The 22141-nt window shown below is 41.1% G+C and overlaps 1 protein-coding gene across 2 annotated transcripts in view; it reads right to left on the bottom strand.

Annotated features, from left to right (window-relative positions):
• Positions 1–22141, bottom strand: part of trim9 (tripartite motif containing 9) — a 58658-nt gene that overhangs the window by 25875 nt on the left and 10642 nt on the right. For both annotated transcript variants that reach the window (XM_049595677.1, XM_049595676.1), the window contains exons 2-3: positions 11050–11145; positions 8723–8845 (exon numbers count right to left, since the gene is read on the bottom strand). In XM_049595677.1, the coding sequence (XP_049451634.1) occupies positions 8723–8845; positions 11050–11145 (219 nt within the window). The remainder of the gene's footprint in view (positions 1–8722; positions 8846–11049; positions 11146–22141) is intronic.

The following is a 22141-nucleotide window of genomic DNA, read 5'->3' on the forward strand; positions in this document are numbered from 1 at the left end:
TCCGATGTTCCGACCAAATGAAACAAATTGCAGGTCTGACTGCGCTCTAAGAGGATTAAATATTAAAGAATATTTTCAAGTAAGTAAATATTTAGAGATGCAGTTAATCATATTCTAATTATTCTCCTGGACCGTGTTTAACCTCTCTTGCTTTACAGTGGGAGGAAATCTCATTCCAGCTCTGATGATTCGGTCTATATTTCTCTGGCTGGGGGACAAACCCTCCCTGCTGTGTCAAGCCTGGAACATCCACACCCCTGCAGTGGCCTGGCAGAGCTCCAGGAGGAGTTTCTCACTGCTGTCACTGCCTGCTTAACAATCAGAGTTGCTGTCACTCCTCCGTACGCAGCTGGAATCACAATCTCTTAATTCACAGAGGACAATACATGTGGGGGAATTTTGCAGACAAGTTTTTTCGTATCTTGTCCCTTTCCCTGCTCCTTCCTTTCGCTTTTTCTCTCAGATTCGACGCTCACTGACTGCTGAACAGCTTCTCTCAGCATTCCAGTCATCTTTCCTGAAATCTGCTATAAATCAGCCTCGGAGTAAGATATAAAATCTGCCACCAACAATAACGCTCTGCTGGCTGATCAGCGGATAATCAGTGCGGGGAAGATTCATTCATCTGAATTTAACACAAACTGAAGGGACAGCAGCAGCTTGAGGTGGGAGGAAATTAAGCATCTTGAGTAGGGATGTGGGAGTAATGAATTAGGAGAGGGAGAGCAGGGTGAGTGCAGGACAGCGGTAGAGGGCAGAGCGGGCTGTGAAAGTGGGCCACAGTTTCTGCAGCAGCAGAGATGAACTGAGCTCACGGGGGGAAACAAACTCCGTCCTCTGTCCTCTCAGACATATGTGGCTGTCATGGTGATTAAACACGTCATCACGCAGAGTCGCAGCAGCTCGACAGCGCTGCTAAAACAATCCCAAACAACGAGAGGGCAATATGAATACAAACTGATGCTCAGAGCATTGAAATACACTTTCCACTTACTATTCATGTTGGGAACATTACATTTCTTCATCCAAGGACTCGAGTGAGAGAATTGCTCTGTTGCCATGAGACTCATTAAAACATGTTACTACTCTTGTTATTAAAGGAGCTGCTTACATAACCTGACAACAGATACTAAAATGGGAATTTTTATATTTATATTTCAAAACTGGGGTAAGCAGGAATCTGGAGAAGGCAACAAAAAAACAACAGAATCTAAAAGTACACCCTCCTCCTGCAGCTCTACGCTCTCTCCCTTTCCCACACACTGATTTATTTGATCTTATTTCATTGTAGAGCTTTTTCTCTGAACACAAATGAGACAAGCTAGCTAGATAGCCACCCCATGGTCCCTTTGCCTCACTCCCTGCTACTGTGGACTCCTTTAATGGGAGGAGAGCAGGCGGCAGCTCAAGAGACAGACCTTTGGTATCGGACCTTAGACCTTCGGCTGTAGTGGCTTGATTTCAGCTTACACAACTGACCCCGCACAGGGTCTCGGCGCGGGCTGGTGGCCAGCAGCAGTACCAGGTCTAGCCAGTGTATGGGCAGCAACAGAAAGTTTGTTTATTTGGTAGGGAGCTGGGGTTTAAGCTGGCTTTATTCAGGTTGCTGCTCCCAGTGAGGTTGCCTGCAGCAGCGGGGAGTAAGGTGGAGGATACACTGCGATTCGAGGCTCTCTCTAGATACACAAACATAAACTTGAAGCCACAGTTGTGAGCCTTTGACTCTCGTTAGAAGATGGCTACGCTACTTGCAACATTTTCTCTCCATCTCTGAAATACTTTGCTGATATTAACCTGTGTTTTGTTTCATTTATTGCCAGACTCTGTTTTAGACTTAGCCTGATGAGTCCATCTTCCTTTTTGGGGTGCTCTGCAGCATAGGCAATTCTTGCCAATGCTGGAATAGCAACTTCTCTGCAGGGATCTCTGCCTTTGCACCAACACCGACTACAACCAAACAGGATATTTAAAAAAATGGGCCAGTATCTTCCAGTATCACATCAGCTGCACATATTGTACTGTGAGCGCATCTGCAGGACCTGCAGCCTCTTCGAGAAATAAATTACCTCCTTCAATCTGTTTCTGTTGTAATTATTAGGCCACTGCGGCACTTTTGGCCTTGTGAGATACGGTGGCAGCAGTCTCCTAACCTAACCTGTCCCCTTAGCACAGGCTGCTGTACAGTCAGTCAGGACCCTGACATAAAATCTATGACAGTTTGTCCTTATGGAAGTGCATGAAGATGATTTAATGATACTGACGTGAGGTGAAAGAGGGAAAGGAAAGTGAAGGGAGAGATGAGAGGGGAAATGGACGGAGGCAGAAGGGCAGAGGAGAAGAGGAAAGAGAAGACAGGAAAAGGGGAATAGTGAGAGAGGAGAGGAGGAAGTAAAAAGAGAGACAAGAGGGATTGTGAACATCAAATTAAACTGTTACAGGATGAAAGGATGAAGAGTAAAGGGATTAAAGTCACGTTCTGCTTTGCTTCCTATATGCTACACGCTGCAGTGACGCTCAGAGAAAGTGACAAGTGTCACTTCCACAGACGCTCAGCTGTCAGCAAGGATCGAGGCGCTTCCTGCTCGACATTAATGTGTCTCTTACTCAGACAGATGCAGGGAAACGCAACGAAGAGATGAGATTTACTAACTTGATGCAAACATAAAAAGACACTCAATGGTATAAAGTAATAGGGGTCAAAATGACAGATACTGGACTATTATCATTGACTCATCTGTCAATCATTTTTTCATTTAAATGTTTAATTATTTAGTCCATAAAATGTCAGAAAACACCTACTTAGTTCAACCAACAGTCCAAAATCCAAAATAATTCTATTAACAATAATATGAAATGAAGAAAAGAAGCAAATTATCACATTTTAGAAGCTGGAACTAAAATGTCATTTTTCAAGTAAAAATCCCACAAAAAGACATTCAATGGTAAAAAGGAACAGGGGCCAAAATGACATATTGGACAATTTTCATTGACTCGTTTGCCTGCATCTTTTATTTAAAATATTTTTTTAATTAATTGTTTAATCAATTAGTCCATTAAATGTCAGAAAATGCTTATCAAGTTTGAACAACAGTCCAAAATATATTCTAAATATTCTATTAAAAATAATATGAAGTGAAGAAAAGCAGCAAATACTCATATTTTAGAAGTGTGAACTTAAGATTGTTTTGCATTTTTTAGCTCCATAATAAATGACTGAAACTGATTAGTCAATCAATTAATTAGTCAATAGTCTAAAAACAAAATTAGCAACTATTTTCAGTCATTTTTCAAGAAAAATCCCTGTATTTTTTCTGCTTTTATCTGATTTATTTTGTTGTAAATTGAATATTTTGGGGTTTTGAAATGCTGGTCCAACAAAACAAGACATTTAAAGACATCATCTTACCTCTTGGAAACTGGGATGGACACTATTTTTATTTCCTGACATTTTCCTTACTAAATGATTAAATATTAATCAATGATAAAAAAAAGTTATCGCTAGCTGCAGTCATAAAAATTGTTGCCAAGTTTTCTGAGGAGCAACAGAGAGTTGACTCTACAAGCAAGTACTTTACAAAAAAGCCCAATGATGAAAAATCCCTCAACGCTGAATTCAGCAGCAGTTTTAATATTTCATGCTCAGATCCCACCGCAGCGATAAAAAACTGTTGTTCACAGTAAGAGAATTAATCATTCAATATTTGCCTCCAGTGCTTCTGTTTCCCGAGATCATCTCTGTACAGTCTAAACTCTTCCCCATGTTTGAGTGCTTGAAAGACAGGGACCTTGGAGAGAGCAGGGATCCCCAGGAGCAACACACTTTAGTCAGATGACAAGGAGTCAACAGGGAGGTCAGTAAATCACTACAGTGGAAATCAAAATAGCCTGAGTGCAGCTGTACTCATTAAACAACCGCGGCTGGGTGTCCAGAGGACAAAGCATCCGGTGGCAGATTCTGCAGAATAGTTTCTGATTCCCTTTGTGTTGCTCTAATCAGCCCTCGGAAGAATCGCTCATCAGTTCACTGCTGACTCTGTGAGCCCAGATCTCCCAGATGAAATACAGTGAAAAGGACTGACAGCAGAGGCCTCGGTTTGATCATGTTTCATAAATTTTCCACATTAAAGCTCCGTGCTGGTGCTTAGCTTAGCGTAAAGACTGGAAACAGCTTTGTCCAAAGGAAACAAATTCTGCCTACCAGCACTAATTAACAAGTTATAGCTTGTTTGTGTAATCCATACAAAACCCTTGATAGCCAACCAACGGAGTCACTCAGCCTGGCCAAGGAATAATACTCCATTGTTTAAAACCACAACTTGGTTTCACATTTCAGTTTTTGATTTGATCTGATTTGACTTTATTTTCAGAAAACTGTTCAACTGACCAGAGGTCTGATCCAGTGACACTTGTGTGGGTGTGCCAAACTTTTACTTTGCAAAGAAACTAGAACTGTCAAATTGTCAGCTAGACCACATCCAGAAGTTCCAGAGTAGTTTTTATTTGTTTGGAGTCAGGTTTGTGTCCACCTGATGAATGTGACTCTAATATTCACTGCCTTGAAGCTTGGTTTTTGGTCTTTACTAACCCCTGAGGGAAAATTGCTCCACTACATTTATAAGATAGAAGCTAACTCTGTCTGCTGTTGGTCCCAGAATAGGTGCACACCTCGTCAAAGGACTCAATTATCATAATGATACATCAACATATGTCAGCTAAGCACAGTGAGTGTCAACTGTTACACAACTGTTAAGGCTGATTCTGATGTTTTTAAGGCTAAAAACATTTCATTTTGATTGTTTTTCCACCCAAAATATAAAGTTAAGTTAGAATATAAAGAGAGATTTAGTATCAGGGTCCCCAGAAAAGGTTTCTGGTCGTTTGCACTGGCTGTAAATCAAAAACAGAACTGTATGGATGTTTGAGACTGAGTGAAGGAGCTTTTGTAACTGCACAGTGTGACAAACCGCCATAAAACCACCTTCCGCCTCTGCCGTCTCCCTAAACAAACACATGGGTCAGTCCTCCTGATGTGCAGGGGAAAAAGAAAAGAGTCTGACTCATGTTATTAAGAACTACTTCTCTTGCTTCTACAGCCTCAAACAACAAGCTCAACGCAACCCGGTCACCATGGCGACTAGGCTTTGGCATCAACGTGCAGGACCAGAGGGCAGCAGCAGGAAGCTCTGTCGGAGATGCCAAGTCAGCTGCGGCAGTTTCAATCGGTTTTAATTGATTTAATGTTTTTATGGTTTCTCCTCATAAAGAGAGCTGCGTGTGACTGAATCAGCAGGATTAATCAGGGCACTTCATTAGCGTCTTAATTGGACACATATAAAATGCATAGCTGGCATTTTGTTTTATGCAGCAATCTGCTTTTCATATAAATAAATCCGATCTGAGATGAAAATAAACAAAGGGCTACAGTAACACCAGGAGAGCACCAGGGATAGAAATGTGTCTCATTTAATTACGGCTGCAGGATGACTTCTGCCACTGAGCCACATGCTAATGAAGCAGAAAGCATCCCATTGACTGGCCATGTCAGAGGGGCTCCAATTACTGGAAGTAGACTCCAGAAAACAAGTGATGCCTCTAGTGATCCTCCCCACTTTACTGCGGCTGGTATTTACCTCAAATGATCCACGCTGCCCTCCAGGAGCAGATGAGAAACACAGAACATGTGAAAGTGAGATATTCTTGCATCACCGACTCTGTGGGAAACTCCTGTGATGGCAGCAGTGTCCTCGAGTGAGTGAGCAGCGCAGATTCACATGAGACATCTACACTGAATAAAGAATATCACATCTGTCACGGAGAAATGTGTCTTTCTGGCATTAAGATTCAGCGAACGCCACATGGAGGCACCGATCTGTCGGCTGACAGGAGGGATCAAATCCACACTCAGATACATTAAAATTCCTCCGTCTCGGAGGTGTGAACGTGTCCGACGGCACACGTTAAACATCCATCTATCACTCAACAGCCAATCAATCTTTAGCAGAACAGATTTTACATTTTATACTCTGCAGTGCTGCTGTTTTAGGACCTGCAGCTGCAGTTCAACCTGCGTCGCCTGTGGGCTAAAAAAGCAGCAACAGTGGCAGTTTAGAAATGCAGCTGTACAGTAAACATGTCGCAGTGTGTTCCAACTACAGGCAAAAAAAAGTGGAAAGGCTGCTGTAATTTTGACATTTGTAACACTGCAGGCAATCAGTGTAACAATTTCTAACCTGCAAGATGTACAAGTCTTGCTGACCGAAGTACATTTGCAGTTAAATCCTGGAAAGACTCGACACTGCTCAGTGTGTCACTGTGGGTCCTTTGTCCTCCATGACTGTCCTAGTGACAGACCAAGGGGTGGTCCCTGATTCAATTACTGGGCCCCCACTGGCATCCATGGATGCTTACAAATGGATGCCATGCATAGTTTGTCAGGAAGGGGGCTGAATAATGCTCTAAAGTCAGGGTAAATTTTGGCAAGGAAACAACTGGCATGACCATTTTCAAAGGGGTCCCTTGAACTTTCACCTAAAGATACCTAAATTAAGAAATGTGTTCTATGGATACCCATGAGTCTCCCCTAAACTTCTGAAGTTTCTTCCCAGTAAATGTTTTGTTCCTTACAATGTATGTGCTCCTTTAAATTAAAGCTGTATATTTGTCTCTTTAAGGGAAAGACATAAATTGAAGAATCAATCACCTAATGCATGCGTATTTAATTCAATTCAATTCAATTCAATAGAACTTTATTTGTTTAAGAAAATTCTTGTGCCAGAGAATGCTTCAAATTACAGTAACACTCAGTACAGTAACCATGATTCTAACGATTCACAACCAGTACCAGCCAGATAACCAGTGGGTTCCCCGGGTCAGGATCATTCAGTGGGCCCAGTTTTATAAACAACAGCGTGTAAAATATCTGGCAAAATATACAGGAAGTGTTTTCAGGGAGCAGAAGCAAAAAGCAGTGCCGATACGACAAGAGTTACTAAAAATGAACTAAAATGGTGGAAAAAACAGACAAATTAACACATTGTAACAAGGTTGTCACTGAACTCAAAATTTTAACTGTACTAGTATAAATTTATGCACATCTGTTAATTAGTAGTATTAATTGTAAAATAAGACATCAAGTATATCAGTGTGTGATTCCTCACTCACATGCACATATAGATTGCAGGTGGTGCTCAAGCACTTGCCCTTCTGGCCTCTGACTAGTAGTCGTGCCCTTTTTCAAGACATTTTATGTTATTTATTGTTCATACTTCTATTTTAGTTATTTAAAATTTGGCGCATGGCATCAATTCTCAATTAAAAGCTTGCTGTAATGGCCGACGGCTGTATTTAAGACTGCACGAGCCCGTGCCCCTCCCCCTTTGGCTTCCCTTGCCATAGCCACTACAGTTTAACGTAAATTGAGCACCCTGAGGAGCAGCATCCACGTCTCTGACCTGCCTTCATTGATGACAGCCAGTCAGATAACGATAGTGTTGCCCTAAGCCTCGGTATTGATCCATTCAACACTGATGTGAATTTAAACCACTGAGTGCATGGGTATTGAAACAAATTAATATGTAGGTATGTAAATGATGTGCTGAATTCCTGAGTGACCCAAAGATTTTCATTGGCCCCATCTAGCTACCCCTATGCAAAGTTTCGGGGAGCTCCACTTCCAGTTTGCAAACTCAGACACAAAACTCCTCAAAAGACAAATATAAACCTCAAAAACAGAGAAAAAAAGCAGCTATAACAGTCGTCAGTTGAGACACTCATTGCTTCTAAGTGTTCCAAATTAGCAGCAGCTGTTACTTTCCTTTCCTATATGTGCTGCAGGTTGACAAGTGTACTGAAAACGACCCATCAGCTCCTCCTCAAAGACATTCTTCACTCTGCTGAATGTAAATGAGCGAGCTTTCGAGTGATTTATAACCTCCTCCCGCGAAATGCTAATCTTTGTACATGCCTTATATTTCATATATTAAGAAAGGAGAGAAAAAAAATATGTGTCAGTGTATGAGCGCGCTCACATGTTGCCATGCACAGGCTGTGTTTCTCAAACCACCTACACGTGTGAAACCTTGATTCTACAGAGTGTCCAAGCGTGAAATTGGATGCTGTACAGCACAAATGTATCTCTCCCTCGCCCTCCTCCTCCCCCTCCTCCTCCTCCTGTTGACTCCATCTCTCAGTTATGTCCCCCGTTCAACGTGTTGCAGACAGTGTAAAGACAAATGTGGCTCTTTGTGTCTCTGAAATCTCTAGAATCGAGTTTAACTGCTTACGTTAAATCTAAAAAATGTGCATTTGTAGGTTGTTTCATATATTTGACATCACAGCCATACCAATAATATTCAGATTCATTTCTCCTCATTCCAGGCAGCAATTGCTTCCATTATACAAGTGAGTCTCCTACTGATCAGAATGCCACGAGTTGCCACTACGTCAACTTCCAGACATTAAAAACAACGCCTGAAATACCAAAATTCATCACAAATATTGTTGCATTTATTTTTGTCGAGCCTGTTGTTGTTGCAGATTGTTTTTACATTTCTCAAACAGGTGACGTTTAATGCAAAAAGAGCCACATTCACATTACACTCCTGCTTATTTCTGACCTTCTTGGTTAGATTTTGAGACAAAATGCTGTTTCTTGCACTTGAACTCTTGCACCTACCGCTTCATATATTTCTGAAAAGCTTTTTATCTCGTCATGCTTACTCACCTTCAGTTTGTGTTCGTGCTCTTTGTTGACTCGAGCCAGCAGCTGGGCCTTGCGTCGGTTCAGGGCGTCGATGAGGGCGTCGCACTGCGCCACCAAACAGGCCTCAAACTCCACTCCGTTCTCCTGCAGCACAACAGACGAAGGATGAAAAGAATAAAGCGTCCAAAAGACTGAAAACATAAAGGAACTTCTAATTCAAAACATGCAGTATATAAAAGTAAAAGCAATGTTGAAAATGACAGATACGATACATTTTAAAATACTCGTAAAGCTTCCTTCGAGAAAACTTATTTAAAAAATGCATCCTCATTCGCACATCTCCAGTAACTCACCATCATACGAGGTGGGTGGATAAAATCACCATGAAGCGTCAGCATCACGCAATCACTGACTAATGTACCAACAAATATGCCTGGTAGAGTTTGTTTTCACACACTCTAAAGTTCTACTCCTCCTCCCCCTCCTTCACTTCCTTCCTCTCCCATCCTGCATCTGCCACCTTGACGGGTCTCCCCAGAGCTTCATCTGACTGTGACGATAATCGATGAGGGCATGTAATCACACCTTCCTCCTCTCGTCAGCCTCTGAAGATGACCACAGCTTTGTCTCCACACACAGCATCTAAATCTATTCCTGGTCAATAAATTGTACTTACGCTAAGTACTGTGTGTGTGATGCCACTGGATGTAAAAGGAGGGACATTTCCATTCAAATCAATATTCTCAACTGAAAACTGTAGAAGAGAGATGCTCTGCTGTTGCTATGGTGATTCATCACTCTCACTGAATGTCACTGCCTTTATATATTTTAGTGTTCTTTACATCCTGACAGCCTGTGTCCACATATAGAGCATGGCATCATAAATATATTTTAAGAGTGCATCATGCTAAATGCAAAAACATCCATTACTTAACTGGCTCTAACTGAACGTTTGATGTGTTGAAAATAATGGCACGCACATAAAATAGAGGACGAAAGATTGAAAAGTGAGAGTAAACCATAGATTGTACAACAATACCTACTTTGGTGTTAGGCAGACCTAGAGTTGTCTTGCTTTGGTCTGAATCAGGGACTAATTTAATTACACAACTGTATAATTGTCTAGAGTTGAGTTGTGTTCTCACGGCAGCATTTACAAGCAGACCACATCGAATGTCTTGCGTGAGACAGCTGCTCTTGATTGGTCAGAATTTCCATGTGGGAAAAATCCAGGAAGTAAACCAAACGTTGAAGAAGAGTACACTTGCAAGAGCAATGTGACACTTTCTAATGTCACAATGGAGGGACAACTACGCAGGTTGATTTTAGCGCTGCTCATCGTGGACTATATTGCTGTCATTGTTCATTTTAGTCAAACCACACAGTTTGAAAACGAGGCGCGGCTCCAACTAGAAAACAATGTTTTGATGCATTGGATGTGCTGAATGTGCATATTAAGGCAGTACAGGAGGAGGTGCACATTAATAATCCTCCAGGACTGTAACATGCTCATGTTTAACCCAAACAATGTGTCATGTGACTGCAGTTGGTTCAGATCGAGGTCGGAACACGTTCTCACCACAAACGAACCGCACCAGAGTTTGTTTGTAACCGGACTGAGACCACCTCTTCAAGAAGGTGAAGGTCTGGTTGTTTTGGTGCGCACCTGAGTGTGATTGCTGTGTTCACACCTGCCCAAATGAACCGCACTGAGGGGGCAAACGAACTTGAGTTCGATTGAGCCGAACCAAACAGGACAGGTGTGAAAGCACCCACACTGATCAAGGCAGTGGTAGACCAGCAGCCCCTCTAAATTCCCTCTGTGCAGTCGTCATGAACGGGTAAATAAACTACAGAGACCAAAACTGTTTTTTGTACCAGGCTATAAACATGTTCTACTGTGAATGTGGGCCTCATTATTAAAATGAGGGTCTACAGTGATTAACTCGCTTCAAGTGGCCATCAGAGGAACTGCAGTTTTTGGTGCTTCTGCATTGACTTGATCGTTTAGCATCTAAGGTTTCCACTAAAGTGATTCGTGAAATCAGATTTGGAGTGTTGCTGTGTGTGAGCTTTGATGTCTTACTCTGAAATAGTGTCATTTTGCACCTGTCATATGCAACATCGTGCCTGGACAACGACCGTACTCCAAGCCAGGGATTACAAAATGTCGACAGTGAAATAATTCGATAAGCCTTTTTGTTTCTGTGGTGGACAGTCTGGGATCACAGCGGGGGATGAGAGATGGGTAACAAACTGCCAAGACAAGTCAGTGCATTGCTCCCAGGATGGAGGATGCAGTGGGTGAAGCAGCAGTTGTCTGCATGTGCTTGTCTGCATTAAATTACCTGGATGTGCTGCACCATGTTTCTCAGCTGGACCAGGAACTCTTTGGCCTCGGTGGCTCGGTCTGACAGGCCGTTGAGAGCCTGAGACAGCTGACCCTGTGGAGAGCGCAGAGAGAGGACATTAGAGATGCAGCAGCAGTACTGCAGATATATGGGTCTGTGCTGCATTCAATTAGCAGTAAATCAACACTCCATTTTTTAATAAATATATACTGTATATAGATAGGTGCTGAATCTTCAGGACCAGAACACAAAAAAATTATCAGGAGGACATAACTCCAATTTAAGGATTCACTCATGCAGGGATGTTTTGTGCGGACGCCTCCTGCAGGATGCAAACTGGCAAGAATGTTACAGTCAGCTATGTGACGTACAGATATGCAAAAATACAGCCAAGAGGAAGTGTCATATTCCAAACACCAAAAGAATTAGAATAATGGCTTTTCAACGTAATAAGCACATATCTATGAGTTAACTGTTCTGCTGTCTCCTGAAGATGAATCCAAAAAATCCCCCTTTTTCATCCTTTTCTTTTTGTAAAAGTATGTTACATCTTAAATAATATTTTCCTTATTTTATCAAGGGGCATATACAAATGCTTTGCCTACAATAAAATCTAATCCTATTTTTGAGACAATTCAGTCAATCTATTTAATCATATGAAACCTTAAAGGTATGCTATGCACAGTTTCCCTAAAAAACTATGTTCAGACTCATACAGAAGTAACCCCTCTCATCACTTATGACCCACTGAAAGTGTGTGGCATTGTATTTTTCTGCAGAGACTCTGCCCTCTGTCTGTTCTTTCTCATTTCATTCCTATTCTCTGTGTTCACTCAGGTGAGGTCAGGGCTTTATAAAAAGGTAGTGACCAGGTGTCAGACTGTAAGCTGCAGACATTTGAGAGACACAGCATCGAAAAACGCAAATATAACGAGGCGAAGCACCAAACCAGAGTGAATCTGGGGTTGGCTTTTACTTTCACAAACAGGAGCCAAACATCCTGCATAGTATACCATAAAAGTGATTTGAATTTAATTGATTAGCTACTATTTTGAAAAGCAATTTTAGTGGTTCTTCTCGAGCAAAAATGTCAAAGATTCTGAAGTTCCAGCATTTGAATTGTGATGATTTACTGCTTTTCTTTGGCTTGTGTAATGGTAAACTAAATAAGTCTGGGGCCTGGACAGTCGGCTTGAAAAAACTGTTTAGAAAATTAAAGTAGGCATTTTTTAGAGCAATCAATCAATCAGTCAATCCATCAAGAAAATAATCTACAAATGAATCCCTCATGACAACAATCACTGCAGCCCTACAGTAAGAGTAACCACCCTTTTTGGTTTGATAATGAGCCAACAGTAATGTAAATGTGACACAGTTACTGGGTCAATATAACCACATCTTGGTATGGCTGAATAACCCAGTGGATATAAAACACATTACACTTAAACTGGGTCAAAATAATCTAGTGATTTGGGTATAATTGGTGACCCAGTGGTTTTATACCCAAGGGTACTGGGTTATTTTGACCGAAAGCAATGGGTTTCATGTTTGACTCGAATTGGGTTAAAATTCCCCCAGTATTTTTTAGTGTGTAGCAAAATTATTTATCAGCAGTTGTATCTTATTCAAATAGAGCTGCAACGGTTAATTGATTAATCAAATAAGTTTTTTAAGATAAAAGTCAAAGTTTCCAGCTTCTTACATTTGAATATTTTCTAGTGTCTTTACTGCTCTGTGACAGTAAACTGAATATATTTGAGTTATGACTGACACAGACATTTAAGGATGTCATCTTGGGCTTTGGGAAACAACGATCAAAATGTTTTACCATTTTATGTCATATTTTAGATCAAACTAACCGACTGATCCAAAACATAATCGTTAGTTGCAGCCCTTTACTCCAAAGTTACAAACATACTGTATGTAGATTTACACCCAAGATTGTATCAGGTTCCTTCTCTTCCTTCCATCCTTTGCAAGTGGAGATGTTTGTAGTTTCATTTCAACTCTCAAAGTCATCCCTAAATAAATCAACCAACAGGAAAGACACATGGAGGCTGCACAGCATGACATTCCAAGCAGCTAAAGTTATTTTGGCTGCAGATTTTCAGGCCACTGCGGTCTGTCCAGTTCAAAGTATTAGACATATAAACAACCTACACACAGCTGTCATGCTGTGAAAATCTGCTAACTCTAAACTTGTCAGTTCTGAAGCTTCGGATGAACTCAAAATGTTCAATTTACAAACAAAGCTGCTTTTCACCACTGCTGAGAAACTGACATTTTGAGGAGTCAAAGTTTTCACCCCAGAGAAAAAAAAGAACTGTCAGCTTTATTCTCACAGACAAAATGACATTTACAACTAAAACTAAGATGATTTATGTACAATAAAGCACTTGACTGTTGCATGGTTTTATAATTGGATTATAGTCCCCAGTCACAGCGGAGCTCTGTGCACGTGACGGGAAATACCAGTTCTTTGGATGTGTGCGATGACACACAAATGCTCCTGTTTGGATAGAAAAAAGACATGGTGTTCATGTATGTGAAGCGAGGCTGTGTGAACAAGGAGGTGACAGAGCGAGAGGACGCGGCCTGACCCTGTGGGAACCTCGTTTGGTTGAGTGAGCAACCATCAGCTTGGGGAGCGTATTGTCTTCTGGGAGGAAAAGAAGGTATTGGGCTTTATTGAGCTAAAAGAAAAAAAATCACTTCAGCTCCGGAAGAGAGCAATAAAACCTGAAAGTAGCTGATACAGTGAAAAAGACTGTGAAAACAACTCTGTGTCAACGCAGATCCTGGCATCTGACGTTAGCCGGTCGAATGGGAATCCATCTGTGGGGGCCAGCAGCTGACCTTTGACCTCAGCGTTTGGGAAACCATGACAGCTGCCGCTAACATGAGTCTACTGCACCAAGGGACAGTCTGAGCCGGTAACAGCTGAGCAAAGACTGAAATGTAAACTTTCCCGATTGTGGAGGACTTCAAGTAACTTCCTCTTTGTTAACTTGGGACTCATATTTCAACATTTCAAGAGACCTGCATGAAAGAAAATACATGAACTGTATGTTTTCTCCCATGTTAGTTAGTTAGTTAGTTTGAATCAAAAATATCTCAAAATGCTGTATAGACAGACTTTAGAGGCCTTTAAGGAGATGGATTTTAGAACTGCAGTTAATGATCAAATAATCAAATAATCAAAGAAATGATTACAAATGTCTTTTACGAGTTCCCACAGCCACAAGTGATGTTTTTTTGTGCTTATTTTGTCTGACAATAGTTGGTTAGTTTTACTAAAAAGGTATTCAAAATGAGATAAAACAGCAAAGTGCAGCAAATTCTCAGATTTCCCAAGAGGAAAACAGGAAATATTTTGCAATTAGACTCACTAAATGGGTTAATTGATTAACTGATTACCGAATTTTGAGCACAGAAGCTCATTTTTTGACTTCTGGGAACAACAATATGTAAGAGAGTACATTACCAAATCTCATTTATTCATTCATTTTCCATAGCTGCTTATCCTGATGGGGGTCACAGGGTGGGTGGAGCCTATCCCAGCTGACATTGGGTGAGAGGCAGGGTACACCCTGGACAGGTCACCAGACTATCACAGGGCTGACACATAGAGACACATTCACAGCTACGGACAATTTAGAGTCACCAATTAACCTGCATGTCTTTGGACTGTGGGAGGAAGCTGGAGCACCTGGAGAAAACCCACACTGACACGGGGAGAACATGCAAACTCAAGGTGTCACTCAAGGTGACAAACGAGATGATCAGTACCACTTAGGGCTGTGACGATAGCCATATCACCGCAAAACTGTGGTCATTTAACTCATTACTGACGGTATAATGAACATCACAATCTCCTCTACTGACATCACAAAAACGGACAGTGTTTCCGCTGGTAACGTTCTGCTGTTAGTAATTGTGGTAACTGGATGTTACTTCAGTTGGATGAGTATGAAAAGGAAAATATAAGGAGAAGAGGAGGGAGTGAGACTGCACCTGGATGTTGGCAAAGGACGTGACCAGATTATTGTAGTTTATAAAAATGCAGTGCAGTGATGACACAGACATTTCATACATCAGCCCTATAATGCAGACCTGCCAATGAGTATGTGATTGGCCTGCTGACATATGAGTCAGAATCCAGTCTGCAGGTTATTATATACACTTCTCTGATAAAAGCAGGGAATTATACATTAACATTCATGATGCATATGTGCATAGTGTTCTGTGCATAGGGCAGAGGTATTATAAAGTCTAATAAAACACTCAGGCCATAATTTTTGGGAGGCAGCAGAGGGGGGCATTGGCAGTTAACAGCCTCACTGCCATACTGTCACAGCCTTATCAATACCACTTGCATATTTGGCTATTAACTTTAAAGTTTACAGCCAGAAGCAATGGTTTAGCATGAAGACTGGGAACAGCTAACCTGGTTCTGTCCAAATACAAAAAAAATCCACTTGGTCTCTAAATCTTTTTAATTAACACGTTATATCACATTTGTTTAAGTGTGTTTTGTTCTCGCTCTCAGTAAGAAGGCAAACATCTGTATTCCTTTAAGGTACTTTTCTTTTACCAGAAAGGATAAAGGTGTGAATAGAGGACATGTCTTGGTTTGGCAGAGAATAAACGAGCACATTAACATCAAAAATAGTAAAAACAGAAGCACACCATTCCTATCCTTGGCTCCTGATGTGTTGGGATCCCTCCAGATCAGCCTCATTTTCTGAGATGAGACTATTTCTGAGTCTTTGATATCAAGCTCCATTTGACTTTATCGTTTTTAAGATCCTGCCATCCAAAACGTTCCCTCAGACTCTGGTGGTTTCATTACACATCAGCCGGGTCACCCACACCTGCCCTTTCAGCTTCTCCTAAATTGGAGTTCATTTTCTCTTTCAGCTTTCTCATTTTCCTCTGTGATACAGTGATGGACGTTGAGGGAGCTCCTGTCTTCGACTCGCCCAGTTAACAGTCAGCGTGCGTTCAGTGACAGAGCAGATGAAATGAAAAGCACTTGATTGTCTGGAGGCGTTTTTCCGCAGTGTCTGTTCGAGAGCCTGCAGAGCTCAGTCCTCAAAACCAGGTCAAAACGTGCCATGAAAGCAGACACTGTTTTATTTCAGCACAGCTCACGGCTACTTCCTGCCCGGTAAAGACAACAGTGTCATGGTCGGCGGGTCACATATGGACAGACTTTAGCAGCAAATGGGTGGAAGAGCACTATGGGTCTGACATCCAAGTGTGACAGTTTGAGAAGTGTAGTTTCTGGCAAACTTTCTTTTCTCACGTAACACATACAGTTTACAGTGATAACAATGGCAAATTTAACACTCAAAATTACCACTGAGCCCTTAATTTCAAACAAAGATCTATGCTGACGATTGATTGTGTTGACTAGAAATGACAATATGACACTAAACTAGCAATTTCTGAACTGATGGTTTAGTTAACTGAAAACTCACTCTACAACCATTTGGTTTTTTTCTGTTTATTTCATCATATTTACTTTAAAATAAGAACCCTGTAAAAATATGCACATGGCAGCTACATACCTACATAATATCATGCTAAAAAAAACAATACGAAATCATTTCCCAGGTGAAAAGTACGCATTTTCACCTGATGATCCATGCAAAGGACACATAAGTAAGGATCAGCTTTAGTAGAGCTAGTTTGCTGCAGTATTAGAATACTGTACTTCTATGAGCAAAAATATTTTTTGGTGTAACTGGTGCCCCCACAAAATATTGTTGTGAGCCACTGATGTGCTTCTTTGCTTTAGTAGTAACGCTATAGGCTACTGTAGGTAGAATGCTAGTTAGCTGCCCTGTTAACAAGAGCAGCTTACATTATAGCAGAAAACACATTGTTTAATCCATTCCCTATACTTTTGCACATTTGTTTTTGCTTTTAATAACACTAAAAACAAAACAAAAACACCACTCTCCAAACTCATAATATGTACATTATCGCTTTTATCCAGCTAGCTGCTCTGCAACTGCCTAGCAGCTAGTTAGCTGGACTTGCTAACAACTGCAGCTTCCATTACAGCAGAAAAACAGATTATTTAATCCATTCCTTATCATTTTGCGCTTTTGTTTTTGTATTTGGTAGCACCAAAAACAAAAAAGACCACCCTCCATACTCATAATATGTACATTATCACTCTTAGGCTACAGCCGCTCTACAACTGCCTTAGGTAGGCTATTAAGCTAGTCAGCTGGACATGCTAATGATTGCAGCTTCCGTTATTGAAGAAAAACACATTATTTAGTCCAGTTTTGCTCTTTGGTAGCACTGAAAACAAAAAATACCACCCTCCAAACTTGTAATATGTACATTATCTCTCTTACTAGGCTACAGCCCCTACTACAACTGCTGTAGGCTATATGCTAGTTAGCCACACATGCTAAGTATTGCAGCTGCCATTCTAGCAGACAAACACGTTGTTTAATCCATTCTTTAAAATCTTGCTCTTTTAGTTTTGTACTTGGTAACACTAACAACAAAAAATATCACCCTCAAAACTCTTTATATGTATATAATCACTCAGCTACAGCTCCTACTGCTAAGTGCTGTAGATAGTAAGCTAGTTAGCCGGACATGCTAACAACTGCAGCTTACATTACAGCAGACAAACACATTGTTTCATCCATTTCCATTTATACGTTTGCCCTTGTGTTTTAAGATTTGGTCAGACCAAAAACACAAGACCCTCCAAACTCTTTAATATCGCTCTTTGCTTTGCTTGGTTATGCTGTAGTTGGTGAACTAGTTAGCTGGGCATGCTAACATTTGCAACAACAACAACAACAACAACAACAACAAAGTGTGGAAAATAAGCTCTGTGGCAAACAAATGTTTATGATACATACAAGTTTTGTTCAGCAAGATAATCTCCATAAATAAACACCCCTTTTACAATTTTTGAAGCTTAAATACAATCGCCCAATGTAAAAAGCTAATGTTAGCTACCGTTGTAACAAACAACTGCTGTTATGTTTTATGGTTAAAAAATAGGTACCACCATCCAAACTCTACTAAACAATCAATTGTGGGCAACATACAGACATTTCGATCATCTCTAGAATGATTGATAAGAACAATAGGAGTTTGAGTTCATGCTCAACAGTCCTCCACTCACATCAGTGCAACACAACTTCAAGATTGTTCAGGGACAGTTGAAATAAAAGCATCATGCAACATTAGTGTAGAGAAGAGGATGTTGGAATGTTTGCAATAAGCTACAGAGGATTTGTTAAGGTGGTGGGGGGGTTTAGGATGTCCCCGCTATTTTGGAGCACTAATCATCTCCGTAATTAAGCAGAGTGGGAACACGTGCATGGCATGAATAATTCACAAGTGGCTCCGGGGCCATTCGGCGTGTTTCATTTTCTCTCAGCGGCCGAGCGAACTAGCCAATCTGTCACAGGAAAGCGCGGATGTCAGAGAGGCGTCAGAGCCAATTTGGATTAAAGCCCCCACTAGGAAGTGGGAAGTGCAAGTAAAGGAGGAGGTAGGTGTAATGTCAGTGCTAAGCTCTAAAGCCATAGCAGAGGAGAGCATTACTCTTCAAGCTAATTAAAATACACATATATCCATAAAAATGTTTCCACGGTAAAGATATATTTTGAGTTTCCGTAACCTACTTTCAAAAAGCTGTGTTGCCTCCCAGAGACATTTTTAAGTGCCCTGCTCGTTCTCAGAGATTCAGGGTGAAGTGTTTTCTTTAAACAGTCTCTTTAGCCTCATTTAATCCTGTGTGTAATACAGTCATTTGGTAACACACTGTAAAAAAAGCATAAACAAAGGGTGAGGTCAACTACTGGTGAAAGAAAACACCAAATAAACAACTTAAACTGAAAACCTACAATGAAAGACAGTGCAAATTAATGCAATTTCGCACAGCTTGATTGCTGATTGTGATTCCCCCTACAGTTATCAGTAACCAGAGACTACAACATGAAAGGTTGCAGTTGTTTACATGCACTGCCGCAGCCCTCAGAGAATACAGTTTGAAATATTAAGCAGGCGACTTGATGATATTTACCGTCTTGGGAACCTTTCTGTTGTTAAAAATTAAGCTCTTACATCTTCCAGCACGCTGGAAGAGTTAAGAGTTGGCCAGATTGTGATACTCCTCCGTGTTTAACAAGATCCCATATGCAACCCATCTTCCGCAAGCAGAACCTAAGTGGCTGGTGCATTATTCATCGCTTATATCTGCCGTCATCAATAATGCAGAAGAAGTCGTTAACTATCCACACATAAAAAAAGGCCATGAAACTCAGATTAGAAAAAAAAAGTTGCCACAGTTTCTGCATGTGAGAAACAGAGTCCTTATTTGACGGACACCTGGGACAGCACAGCAGGAAATGGGGCAGAAGTGATCTATTCTTGTCAGCGCTGGATTTATCTCGTGAGGGCGGCGTCCTCTGCACATGATCAAATCACATATACATGCTGATCTAGTTTGAATGTGTCAGAAAGGACCAATCAAATACAGAGAGAAAAAAGGTTGGGGTTGGGGTAGAGGAAGGTCCTGTCAGGTAACTCATTCTCATTCTCAACTCGCCAAAAGGCACCTTTCACAGGAATACGATACGCTGGTGGGCAGTGTCAGGTTGTAATGCTACCGGCAACTACCTCATATAAAGAGCTGTAAGTCCCTATAGGGCGGGGAGCGGGACAAGAGGTGGATGGATTCAACAAACCCCAGACTTTCAACTAAATTGCCTAAATGTAACCACATGCTTCTGTTACACAAGGAAATGAAAACAAGGTGTTTTACCTACGTTGTTAGTATATTTTGAAAAAGACTCTGCATCTACAGCCCAGTTCAGACCAAAGATCGCAACAAGATAGGTTGAAACAGGCAACTACTTGCAATGCACTCTTCTGCAAAGTTCTAAAAACCTGCTGGTTCACACCAATGCAACTAAATGAGACAGCGTATCATCTCTATGCAACAACTCTGTGTATTTCTGTTCTGATTTGCAGCTTTTCAGGCTTATTTTGTGGCTGAATATAATTTGTAGCTTCTTAAAATATGAACAACTAGTTAGTCAGTGAGAATGTGTGTTTGGGGAGGCATAAGCACATACAGCGAGCAGCAGCAGCGACCCACTGTCCAACACCGTGAGGATGGAAACAGACGGCTCGGCGGGGACGGAGCACCTGCTGCAGCAAGCAAACATGCCATCTGTGTTCATTTTGACTTGACCACCGTCTTCACCACAAGCCGATTGGCTGTTGAAGCAGGTGACGTGCTTTACGTTCTTTACGACTTGCAGGTGACACCATCAACCAGCTTGAGTCGAGCTCAGACCGGCCAGTTCACACCACTGCAACTGTTCTCTGCAACGTTCTAAAAAGGTTTTGTCTTGTTGGGAGTCATTTGTCAACAACAGACGCAGATGTTTACTTAGCACGTCATATTAAGACATGAAAGTCCACTGAGAAGCAAGTTGGGATGAAAACACATTGATGTCTGATGGTCTCTTCTTTTACTAAAGCACATTTGTTGATAGGTGAGCACTATATCATAAAAAGTACCATTATGGGGTGCCTGAGGTGACCTGGTAAGAGCAACATTTTGCACCTGGCCAAGGACCTCACCTCTGCAATCGGCTGTCTAATGAAGAGATTAAATTCTCCCCAGATTTTATTTTAAAGCATGTTTCTGCTACTTCTAGGATTTAACATTTGAGATCTGCACCTTGCCCACTGTCTATAATCTCATCTAACCTCATCTTCTCTTCTGAACCTCTGTTGATGCAGCTTCGCTAGAAAATCCTCTTTCATCTCTGTGTCATGTATGATTAAGATATAAATCTATTTGTTTGTCCATCCGTCCCTAAACAAACAAGTTTCTGTTTTAAAATCCCTGTACACCCACATAGGTGTTTTAAATTACCATGGTTGATGAGCTTCCTGTATGGTACTGTGTCAGTGTCAGAATTGTTACTATGGTAACCTGCAGTCTAATTTAAAAGGGTGAGCTGAGGACAAATTTGATAGGAGCAATGCTTTTCCGGGTGGTAAACTCCAGCGTTACATACATTAAAAATGAAACACTGCTGAGCAAACACTGTCCCAATCAGTTTGTTTTTAGACACCCAGAAAGAAGCCTGCCTAAAAAAAGTCAATATCAGTTTAATTATATGCTATATATAAAATATTTTCATCGCTTTACCTTGCTGTCAGAGAGGACTTTCCAACAGGGAACTGAAGATGCTTTCTCATAGCCACCAGACTCCATCGAGAAAGAAAATATTTTTAAGACACTGGAGTTGCTGGTCTACCGCTGGTCTACCACACGTCTAACTCCAGCCAATCAGATCGTCTCTTTCTGTTCATCTAATCAGATTTCTGCTCTGTAAAGTCTTTATTGTCTTTAAGTCACAACACTCAAATAACAGACTGAGGATCATTACATCACTTCCTCCTCAAAGTTTGTCACCTTATCACCAAAATCAAAACAATGTCACTGATGATGATTATGCTGATGATAATTATAGCGATGATGGAAATGGGTTCACTGCAGGTTTTAACCTGGCCTGATCATCCACTGTGCAGTTTTCAGGTTGAGCTCACTTTCTTACGCAACTAACTGATGTCCTCATTAAATGTGGGCTGACTGTGTTAGGGCAGCCAGATGTGACGAAGCATAATAAATTATTCTGTTTTGAAATCCTCCTAAAAAACTGACAGCTCTTTTTTTGGTTTAGACTCATTTAGGTACAGAAAAAAAACCTTCATGTCTTTATTTCACAGTCGTGCCACAAAGGAAAACTGGCACATTGGAGTTTTGAGGCATTTATCTCTCTCCAGTTCCACGCCTGGGGCCAGTTGAAATATTCAGCCGGTCCGTGCTCCCACCGAGAAGTTACATAAAAAATATGACAAAACAAAAATACCTTTCGTGCATGCGCCAAAGTTTTCTGTGTGGACCCGAGATGACAAGATGACCCAGGCTGGACATGAAATATTCTGTTTCTCGTCAAACTCGATAAGACATTCAACATCACTCTCTTTCCTGCTCAGTCTCTGATTCACTTCCTGTCTG

The sequence above is a fragment of the Epinephelus fuscoguttatus genome, linkage group LG14 (assembly GCF_011397635.1).
Source record: "Epinephelus fuscoguttatus linkage group LG14, E.fuscoguttatus.final_Chr_v1".
Lineage (NCBI taxonomy): Eukaryota > Metazoa > Chordata > Actinopteri > Perciformes > Serranidae > Epinephelus > Epinephelus fuscoguttatus.